Here is a 12081-nt window from a genome sequence, read left to right on the forward strand (position 1 = left end):
GAGAACACTTCCCTCTTAATATATAAAAAAATATTTATCAAAAAAATTCTTATACTTTTTTCTCTATTTTCTCTATTTGTTATCTAATGAGATTATCAATTTATATTAAAACTCTTCTCACTTTAACCACACAACAACTATAGGTGAATAATGTGTGTTACTTTCCACCATTAATGTTTAATGGCTTATAGGTAAGATAATTTTTCTCCTTTCATTTTGTTAGATTTTTATTTCTGTTTCATAAAAATTAACTTTACTATTTTTAGATGAAGTTGACTTTGATGAACTTTATGATCGTGTTCTGAGGTGATCACGCGGAATGCTAGGAAGCATTGAGGTTATTTTATTCTCATGCTTAGACAGAATGGCAGAAAATGCTGGCTATTTCTGGTTTGAAGAAATCTTAGACAAAATGGCAGAGGAAGAAGAGAAGAATAGAAAAGGCAGAAGAGAATAGAAAGCAATGAAAAATGAATCTGAAGTTTGATTTAGTATTTGGAAAATTATTACTATATCCGGAAATTCATAACTAACTTCAACCAATTCTGTTTTGATAGCAGAATCTGGTTTCACATTATCTCTATCATGCTTCCAATACATCATGCCTAGTCCATCAACCAGATCAATTTGTTCAAGAAGTTAATACTATCAGCATTTCAAAGTTTATCACTTTTATTTTGTGTGTGTGGAATACTAATAATAATAATAATTTGTACATGTTACAGTGAGTATTCGAAAATCGAAATAACTATTTTGGTTTTCCTTAGTAATAAAATTGTGAAAGAATAGAAAAATAAAAGAATTATGAAAGAAAAAGATGAAGAAATTTTATTGATTGTTGATTGAATGAATTGTAAACTATAAAGGTAAAACTAAGTATATATAGAGTATTAGCCTATGAAAGATAAAATTAGATAAAGATAAGATATAGATAAAGATAGAGATAACTATAAGATAAGATAAAGACTAAATTATAATTTAATTTGTGTATTCTGTTGGGCTGAATTTGTGGGCCGTGAGACGTCTTTATTGTTGTCATGGGCTAAGGTGGAAGAGTGGTTTAATACGCCCCCGCAAGCTGGAGGATGAAAGATGTCAAGAACACTAAGCTTATTCAGATTAAGATGGAAGGGTTGAGGAGACAAAGGCTTGGTGAAGATGTCAGCTAGTTGCCCAGAAGAGGGAATTGAGAGAAGTTTCATCACTCCAGCTTGAGCTTTTTGTCGAACCAAGTGACAATCAACCTCTAAATGTTTGGTCCGTTCATGAAAAACCGGGTTAGCAGCAATATGAAGAGCACTCTGATTATCACAATATAAAACTGGTGGGCGAATAGGAGAGATGCGTAAAAATTGTAACACATTTATTATCCATTGAAGTTCACAAGTTGTGTTGGCAAGTGCACGATATTCTGCTTCCGTGGAAGAGCGGGCAACGGTGGTTTGTTTCTTGGTCTTCCAAGAGACTAAAGAACTGCCTAAGAAGAAACAATAACCTGTTAAAGATCGCCGAGTGTCAGGACATCCGGCCCAATCAGAGTCACTGAAGCCGAGAAGCTGAATTTCTGATTCCCTTGGAAAGAAAAGTCCTTTGCCGGGACTAGTTTTCAGATATCGTAACACATGCTTGGCAGCTTGAAGATGAGATTCAGTAGGAGATGCCATGAATTGACTTAATTGTTGAGTGGCATACATGATGTCCGGTCGAGTAGTGGTGAGATAGATAAGACGGCCAACCAAACGACGATATACAAAAGGGTAGGATAGCAAGGGACTTTGGTCTTGATATAGTCTTGTGGTACTATCCATTGGAACAGAGGCAGGTTTAGCACCTAATAAACCAGAATCCTCCAAAAGATCAAGACAATATTTTCTCTGAGATAAGCAAATTCCCTTCTCTAATTGAGCAACTTCAATACCCAAAAAATATTTTAATGGGCCCAAGTCTTTAATTCGGAAGTGTTGGTGTAAAATAGACTTGATGGCAGCAAGTTCAGAAATAGAATTACCAGTGAGAACAATGTCGTCAACATAGACTAAAAGGATAGAAATTTGATCACCAATGAATTTGACAAATAAACTATAATCAGATGAGGTCTGCTGATATCCATGAGATAGCAAAAGATGAGAAAGTTTGTCATACCACATACGACTAGATTGTCGTAAACCATACAGTGACTTTAGTAGCTTACAGCATTGATTCGGTTGAGGAGATATAAATCCGGGTGGCAGAGTCATATAAACATCCTCAGAAAGATCCCCATGTAAGAAAGCATTATTGACATCCAACTGATGTATAGGCCAATGCTTCATAGAGGCCAATGCCAAAACTAATCTGATAGTGGCAGGCTTGACAACAGGGGAGAAAGTTTCCAAGAAATCAACACCTTCAGTTTGAGTGAACCCTTTAGCCACAAGGCGTGCTTTATATCGATCAACTGAACCATCAGGCTTGCGTTTGATGCGATAGACCCATTTACAGCCAACCGGCTTAACCCCTGCAGGGCAATCAACAAGACGCCAAGTTTTGTTCAGCTCAAGAGCATCCAACTCATCTTTCATAGCACTACGCCAATTAGAGTGTTGATTGGCATCCTTAAAAGACTTTGGCTCAATGTCAGAATGTAGAGATAGAAGAAACTTTTTATGTGAAGATGAAAGAGAAGAAAAAGACATGACTGAAGATAAAGGATACTTGCACTTTGAGGGAGATTGATTTGTAGAGATGAGAGAGGAATTACACAAGTAATCAGAGAGATATGCTGGAGGTCGGTGAGGCCGGTCGGAATGACGAGGATGGGGTTGCTCAGGTGGTGAAGAAGGTGACGGGGGATGAGAAGGTGATGGTGGACTAGTGTCTAGTGTTGAAAGGGATTCGGTGGTCATGGGTTCAACTTGGTTAGGAAACGATAGTGAGGAAGAAGGAGAGGTTGTTGGAGAAAATAAAGAACTAGGTGGAATTGGGTCAATGGGTATAGGTGAGGGTTCAACTGGAAGACTAACTGAATCTTGTTTTTGAGAAGGTGTGTTTGGCAATGTTGGGCTAAGTGTCTGGAATTGGACATTTTTTGTGACTAAGGGCAAGATCTTTTCATAAAAAATTACGTTTCTAGAAATCTCAATTCTTTTATCTTCTAAAACATAAACAATATACCCTTTAAAACCAGATTGAAAGCCAATAAATACAGCCTTTTTGGCTCTTGGATCAAATTTTGATCTATTTGCCATTTGGGTAGAAACAAAACATAAGCATCCAAAAACTTTAATGTCATGATAATTTGGTGGAAGATTGAGTAAAATCTCAAATGGTGTTTTAAAATTAATTGCAGATGATGGAACTCTATTAAGTAAATAAACAGCATGTCTAACAGCATAAGACCAAAAAGATGATGGTAAATTAGATTGAAACATAAGAGCACGAGCTATATTCAAAATATGTTGATGCTTGCGTTCTACCCTTCCATTTTGTTGAGGAGTTTCAACACAACTACGTTGATGAATAATGCCCTTTGAAGCATAAAAATCAGGTAAAATAAATTCTGGTCCATTATCAGAACGAATAGTTTTGACTTTGGAGTTGAATTGTGTTTCAATTAAAGTAATAAAATTTTTTATTTGATTCTGTACTTCTCCTTTTGATTTTAATAAAGTAACCCATGTAAAGCGGCTAAAATCATCAACAATAGTAAAAAAAATATTTATGATTATGAATAGAATTTTGTCGAAACGGACCCCAAATATCAAAGTGTAATAAATCAAAACTTGCATTGGCTTTGTTAAAACTTTGAGAAAAAGAAAGTTTCTTTTGTTTAGAAAGATGACAAATGTCACAAGCCTCGTCATGATGCATAGAGATAAAAGGAAATTGTTTATGTAAATGATTAAGTCTTTGCCCAGAAAGGTGTCCTAAACGAAAATGCCATATATTTGAAGGTGTAATGGGTGGAGATTGGATGGAATTTATGGAGTGTGTAGTGGATGAATTTTTATCAAAATTGGGTTCAAAGACATATAATCCCTCTCTCATTCTGGCCAAATCAATTGTCCCCAAATTGTTGCTCTGTAGAGTGCAAGAAGAAGATGAAAAAGTGAGTTCACATATGAGTGCTGAAGTAATTTTTGAAACAGAGATAATATTAAAGTTGAAATGAGGTAAATAAAGAACATCATGAAGAACTAAGGATGGTGAAAATTGAACGATGCCTTTATAAGAAACAGTAGTTCGAGAACCATTTGGTAAATGAACAATAATAGGAGAAATTTGTGTGTAAGAAATAAACCAAGACAAATTTGATGCAATGTGATCTGTGGCACCAGAATCAATGATCCAAGTATTCAAGAATGAATCTCGATTTGAAGAATTGTTAACAGTAGAAAAGATATTGAAATGAGGTAAATAAAGAACATCATGAAGAACCAAGGATGGTGAAAATTGAACGATGCCTTTATAAGAAACAGTAGTTCGAGAACCATTTGGTAAATGAACAATAATAGGAGAAATTTGTGTGTAAGAAATAAACCAAGACAAATTTGATGCAATGTGATCTGTGGCACCAGAATCAATGATCCAAGTATTCAAGAATGAATCTCGATTTGAAGAATTGTTAACAGTAGAAAAGATATTGAAAGAACAAAGATAATGAGTAGTTGGACTTGGCAGAAGTTCAAGTTGGTTTGAAGGACGAGCTTCTTCATTGAAAGGAAGTGCCATGAAAGAAAAGTGTTGGGCTGACGAAAGGTCCAAAAGAGAATCCGGATGAAGTTGCTGGTGTGCCCTTTCTCCTTCATCCATGGATGTCAGCAGAGCTCAAGAGGAGCTCTGATACCATAATAAAATTGTGAAAGAATAGAAAAATAAAAGAATTATGAAAGAAAAAGATGAAGAAATTTTATTGATTGTTGATTGAATGAATTGTAAACTATAAAGGTAAAACTAAGTATATATAGAGTATTAGCCTATGAAAGATAAAATTAGATAAAGATAAGATATAGATAAAGATAGAGATAACTATAAGATAAGATAAAGACTAAATTATAATTTAATTTGTGTATTCTGTTGGGCTGAATTTGTGGGCCGTGAGACGTCTTTATTGTTGTCATGGGCTAAGGTGGAAGAGTGGTTTAATACTTAGTCTCTCTTATATTTGGTTTTTTTGTTCTTTCTAATTATTGGATAGAGTTAAACCTGATTCTTTTAATTTTTTTTTACTAATTCTCTAACAACTGAATTATAGTAATTCTTATCATATCTATTATCTTAAATAAAAAGAATAAATACTTTTTTTGGTCTTTGACCATTTATTCGAATGACAAAGTGTCTTTTTACAATTCGAAAATACTTAATCGGTCTTCAGCCATCTATATATTTGGTCAATTTTTAAAAATATTTGTTATACAGAAAGTGTACAAAATTAAGAAAATTTAGACATCTGTTAACAATTTCTTTTAAAAAAAGTAGTTAAAACATATGTTAAAAAAATAACATTATGAATTGTGAATTATATTAACCATTTTCTGATGATAAATTCCATGGGATGTTGTTTTGAATGATACTCAGTGCTGCCTTCACATGTCTTCCTATTTTCTATTTCTTCTCTTATTTGATGGTTTGAGGAGGAAATTTCAACTTTTGTTCATTGTCAAAGATCTTATTGTTACTATTTAACTTTTCACTTATATTTAGTGGGATAAACATAGTTGTTGCTGCATTATTGACTATTTTTTTTTTTTTCTAATGAAACATACAATTCTTAATCAACAATGCACAATAAAATAGAGGGGGGAAAATAAATACGTGTATACAAAAGAATAATGGCCAAGGGATTAGAGTGGCAAATGATGAATTTACCCCAATAATACGTGTATTTAAGAGTGTGCTATGTATAAACCCCAATAACTGAAGCAAAAATAAATTTATCTGCTAAACTTTAGTTCGTGTGTCTGAAATTTCTTATCAAATGGTTTAGAAAAAAAATTAAAGAGTAACATACACATGAACCGAAATTCTAAAGGTAAATTTTATTTTGCCAATAAGAAGGACTATATCAATTTGATAATGGTCAATATTATGATGGCAATGAGGTCTTTTCCTGGTATTCCTTTGGCACTTCCTCAAGCTGGAGCTGATTGACCCTGCAGCAGATGTACGAATTGGCTCTGGCCACGTGGCTTTCTATGTGATCTAGTTGATCACCTTGTGATTGGACCGAAACAGCCATGTCCAACAACATTTGATGAAGCTCATTTGGGCTCCTTTCTTAATCACTCTCATGCCTCTCTTGAATATCTTGGATTGTGTCCATGATTGTGGCTCTCCCTTGTTTGCTCAATAGCTTTCTGGAAGAAAGTTTCACATCTAAGTTATCATTTGAGTAATCAATGTTATTCGAACATTATATATATATATATATATATATATATACCACTTATGAGGTTTCTTAAGCACTTACATGAATGCAGTGATAGTGAGAAGTCCATTGTGTGTGAAAGTTTCTATCTTGGCAGGGACCTTGAATCTTGTCAGGAAATTTCTTGTCTTACTTCTCAGCATTCCCCACTGCATATTGCAATGATTGAGTATATTTCATGCAGAAAAAGAAAAACCATAGCTGCAGAAGTTGTGACGTTAGCTCCATGGATAAGCTGTATGAGAAGTTACAAAGTGTTAACTGTGTGAGTAAGGAATGAATGATATAAGACATTAACAAGAATGAAGAAGAAGAATATTGTAAACAGAATGAAGAATGAAAATATATATAAAGAAACAGTTACCTGTTGAAGTTGTTGGATTACAAAATCCATCTGTTATCAACTTGAATGCCGTGGATATGGGAGATTTTAGGCCAAACCTCTGGATCCTTCTTCTTGCACCGTTTACCCAGCAAAGGAGTCCCTTTGATGATGAGTTGTTTTAGAGAGGCAGGCAGCTTTTCTCCCTCAATATTCTTCAACTTGGAGCAATGATATATACTTAATTGTTGGAGGCAGTTGAGGTGGGCAAGTCCCTTGCATTCCAACGTCTCCACACTATGAATCTTAAAAAGTCTGAGAGACTCAAGTGAGGCAGGCAACCAGCCTTCCTTTGGGAGGCACTTCACACTCTCCTTATTACCGAAAATGCGAAGATGAGTAAGCCCATAAAATTGCAAATTCATGAATGCTGCACAACTGATTAGTTTGGAGTAGCTGATGGTAAGAGATCTGAGGCTACGGTGTGGATGCCCATCCCCTGTAGGACACAATTCGATCTCTGGGCAATCCACTATTTTGAGATCCTCTAGCTGAGGTGCTGCCATCCACAGCGTCGACACTGACTTCAAACTCTGACAACAGGATATATGTAAAGAGCGGAGACATGAAAGAGACCGTGACACCACAATAGACTCCATCTCTTTACACTTCCTGATGTTGAGACGCACGAGATTCGGAAAGGCATCCCAAGAGAAGGATGTAGCTGAATCATAGTAGTAAATTATACTCAGTGACTGCAGGGACTTGTGATGCCCATCCATTTCGAGTTCTAATTTTGCGCAACCCGATATTGTCAACTCTTGTAGTGATGCAGGAATACTACTCACTGGAAATGATATGTGGAAGGAGCAATCTGAGATGCATAAAGACGTGAGGCAAGTCAGTTGCATATTCCGAAAGGCCTTAACCACCGGCTCCACTTGATCCATTCCATGAATTGATAGTTTACGCAGTAAAAGAGGTAGCTCGCTAATACTCACTTCTCCGCCACCAACTATGTTTAAAGAGGCCATTGCAGGAGCTCTTGGAAGACAACAGCAAAGATCCTTGGAATTGTCAATAGTAAGTGATTGCAAAGATGGTAGATGATAGGGCAAATCTCCTCTCAACATGGGACAGTCACTTAAGGTAAGCTCCGCAAGTCGAGGGAATGCATTGAACTCCATTGAATGCCACTTCACCCAGTCACTAATTGAGCAAAATGTAAGAGTTTCAAGCACTGGAAAGGGTGTCTCCAAACAAGATCCACCCTTGTAAAACTCAGCACCCACAGTTTTCAGACTTTTAAAATCTGAAATTGTAAGGTGCTTCAAAGAGGGCAATTGTCCAAATGAAGGAAGCACAGAACATTTATTGCAATGTTGCAGGGTTAGTGTGGTGATGTTGTGGTAGGAAGAATTTCCCAACCAATCTGGAAATGTTGTGCCTCTGTAGCCACTGATCTCTACTTCTTTCAAATTACTGTGAGGCTGTAACTTGTCAAGTATATCTCTTTCAATTTGGGAATCAGCTGCATCCTTCTTTTTGACAGCAAAAGCAAAAACTCCTTCCATACTTTTATGTGACCACCAACTCAACTTCAAAGAGTCAATGCCATCCTTATCGAACATTCTTGCCTCCCAAGCTTCACTGCTGTCGACCACATTCTCCAATTTGTCAATGGAAATTGATTCGCGCAGATTCGCAAGTGCTCCCAGTTCTTTGATCTTGTTCTCTTCATGCTTCCCGACAACAAAGTCGCTTAAAAACTGCAAACTTTTCAATTTGCTCATGCCTTTCGGCATCTCGCGCAAACAAGTTGCTCTAATATCAAGATGCCTTAAGTTTACAAGATTTTGCATGCCATCCGGAAGCATTTTCAATTTTTCACATCCAATCAGCTTCAAGGTCTGCAAATTGTAAAGATTACCCAAAGACTCGGGTAATGTCACAATGTAGGTTCCAGAGAGATCCAAGTAACGCAAATGAATCAACTCACCTATTGAATCAGGAAGTGATTCAAGAGGAAAGCATTTGAATGACAAAGCTCTAAGGCGCTTCAATTTTGACAACAAGATACAAGGTGTGTTTTCCATGTCAAATGGGATATTTGGTGACAAATTGATTTCAAGAAATGTCCTTGTATGTTCTACTCTATCACAAACTCCTAGAAGTTTTGAGATTGGATAATTGCCTTTAGCATTATGTGATAAATGACGAGCTTTAATATCAATCTCAACAGCATTTTCATGCTCTTCTGCTCTAAAACAGAATTCTCCAGCATAGATCATTGCCAAATCATGCACAAGATCATGCATCACAAATGTCTTTTCATTAGTACTATGAGGTTGGAAAAATGACCTCACAAATAATTCATCAAAATATTCGTCACCAACTTCTTCTAGACTCTTTTCTCCTACTGGTTGTAAGAGATTCTCCGCCATCCATAACAAGATCAATTCATCTTTATCAAATTCATAACTCTTGGGATATATGGAACAATAAACAAAACACTTTTTTAGACACGAAGGAAGATAATAATAGCTAACTCTTAAAGCTGGAACAATTTTGATCTTGTCATTGGAGGATTTCCAGATCTCGTTCTTCAATATATGATTCCAAGACTTGACTTCAGAATTTCCACGCAATAAGCCTCCGAGTGCTTGAGCTGCCAAGGGCAATCCATCACACTTCTTTACAATATCTTTGCCGACTTTTTGCAGAGTTGGATTCTTCATAGAATCAGCAGAAAGACGTGCGTGTTTTGAAAATACTAACCAGCAATCTTCATTAGACAACAAACTCAGTTGGTAATGTAGATCGGTAGTTGCAACCACAGAAGCAACCTTTTCACTACGGGTTGTCAAAAGAATTTTACTTCCATGATTACCGTAGCGAAAAGGTTTTAGAAGATCCTCCCAAATGTCTTGTTGATCATGCCAGACATCATCTAAAACAACTAAGAATGTTTTTCCTATCAACTTTTGTTTCAGATGAGTTTGAAGTGAATCAAAATCATCCCTCTTATAAGAACTACAAGTTATTTTCTCTAGTATAGTTCTTGTGAGGCTAATAGGATTAAAATTTTCAGCAACACACACCCATGCTCTAGTATCAAATTTTCCCACTACTTCAGCATCACTGTAAACCAGTTGAGCTAGAGCAGTTTTTCCTATTCCACCCATACCCCAAATTGGGATCAGAGTAAGAGGTGATTCAGAATCATCTAGCAACAATTTGATTATGTCTCTCTTCTCTTTGTCCCGACCGAATATGTCAGAACTTACAACGAGAGATGTGGATGGAATTCTCCATGATGTGTCCAACTTGGCACTCTTTTCTAGACCAAGTTTAGCTTTTCTTTCTACAAGAGACTCTAGTTTACCAACTATTTTTTCCATGTCGCCATTATCTTCAATATACGAATCAACAAGACGAGAGCAGGAAGAAGAGTTACCTGGATCCCCTTGAGTGGCCGCGATGGCGGCCTTAGTGGAGAGTTCATCAAGCAAGTCATCAGCAAAATAGAGAGCATCTTGGAGATCAACAAGCCATTTCTTGACTCTCTTGTCAGTGAACTGCTTCTGCTCAGCATCATCAAGAACAGGTCCAACATCATACAGACTTTTCTCCAACCTTCCAAGCAACTCCTGGGCAGAGTAGTTTCCTTCAAGGACAGAGTCATCTTCAAGTATTGAAGACAACTTGTCTAAAACAGCATCAACAAAAGAAGTGAGATAAGCTCCACCATCAAGTTTTGCAGCCATGATTGAATCTCAACTGCAGCAGCAGATCAGATTGGATCAGAACGAAGAAAGAAAGGTGATGGATGAGAGAAGGGTTTGCAGTTTGCAATGTAGTCTCTGGATTTTCTCAAATAGAAGCTAAGGGAAGTGTTTGCTTTTATGTGCAGTGAGTGAAGTTGACTTCATGAGCTCATGATCTTCGTTTCATTAATAATGCATGATTTTGGGATCTGCTTCCCTTGTTTAAGATCTGATATAACTTATAACAAGAGCTGTCAAATGGGGAAAGAATAAAGATACACAATTGGTTACATGCTTAGGAAAGTCTATGTAACTAACTCTTCATGAAATCATGATACTTACTGCTGCCTTCTTTTTTTATTGGTTTGAGCTGGAAACTTTCAAGTTTATTGATTCTCAAGGATTTTATTGTTTATTTTATTGTTTGTATTTAACTGTTCCCTGATAATTATTGAGTAGACAAGCTTTGTTGTTGAATTATTTGAGTAGTTGAAGAACATGCTGTAGCCCATTACTAATTAGTAAACTAAAAACAAGCTGTAGTTCTACTATATCATTAGTCACTATAGAATCATTGGAAAGAAATTTCTATTAGCTGGCAATCTCTCATTGTTTTCTAGAAAAATTTGAAAATATGTTTGTATAGATTATTTCTACCTTCAATTATTATGTGTTGTATTAATTGTTGGTATTTTATAGAGTTTTTGAAATTTTTTAGAGAATTAAAAAATATCTTTTGATTTTTCAATGCAAATTGAATTTTAGTTTTAAATTTAATATATTCACCTCAATTATTATTTTACAACATACAATAACTTTTTAGACATACTTTTTTAATTAGCATCTTCTATTTTACTAATGATAATATACTTTTTAAACATACTTTTTTAATTAGCATCTTCTATTTTTCTAATAATAATAATATTTTCTCTCCAAATACATTTTTTCTTTTCTTATTACACCTCTATACTCTTTCTTTAATTATTCTTTTTCTTTTTCCAATTTTTATACTCCTCCTTTTTCTCTTTTCATCTGTATTGGGGAGTAAGAGTATTTTTACTCTCACCTATTCCCACCACATACAAATTATCATATTTGTTGAGTAATTATGTTACTAATTATAATGTGTATATAAGTGCCTATTTAACATCCCAACAAGATTTGATGATAAATTAAAAAAAAGTCTTAATTAAAGTGGAGACAGCATCAGAAGTCTGGGGTGGTAAACTATATAAGTATATATACATACCAACACAAATGTTAAAAAAAATATATATTTTCCATCATATTTATACATCAATTTCTGCTCCAAAATTTCCATTCTAGTAATTGGCTAATTGTGAAAACTAATTAAACTTGTTTAATATGTATGCAAAAAAAATTTCACCTCCAAATTCTATTACTATATATGATATCAAATTCAGGTGTTTGACCCCTTTTGAGATTAATTAACCGAAATCTCCAAATAACTGAACTATAGGCTATAAAATGCAGGAAAAATGTTACCAGAATATAAATTTCAATAAAAACCTTCCAACGGAACTTCTATGCACTCTTGCAAATAAGATAGACAGTGGACATGGACA

General features: G+C 35.3%; 1 protein-coding gene across 1 annotated transcript; it reads right to left on the reverse strand.

Moving 5' to 3' along the window:
* Positions 1-5790: 5790 nt before the first annotated feature.
* LOC107626320 (putative disease resistance RPP13-like protein 1) lies at positions 5791-10857 on the reverse strand. The gene is made up of 3 exons (XM_016329178.3): positions 6771-10857; positions 6449-6641; positions 5791-6335 (listed from the first exon to the last, which is right to left on the reverse strand). The coding sequence occupies exon 1, from the start codon at positions 10493-10495 to the stop codon at positions 6788-6790; it is 3708 nt and encodes a 1235-aa protein (XP_016184664.1). The 5' UTR covers positions 10496-10857; the 3' UTR covers positions 5791-6335; positions 6449-6641; positions 6771-6787.
* Positions 10858-12081: the final 1224 nt, after the last annotated feature.

Source organism: Arachis ipaensis, chromosome B2 (assembly GCF_059453495.1).
Source record: "Arachis ipaensis isolate K30076 ecotype BB chromosome B2, ASM5945349v1, whole genome shotgun sequence".
NCBI lineage: Eukaryota > Viridiplantae > Streptophyta > Magnoliopsida > Fabales > Fabaceae > Arachis > Arachis ipaensis.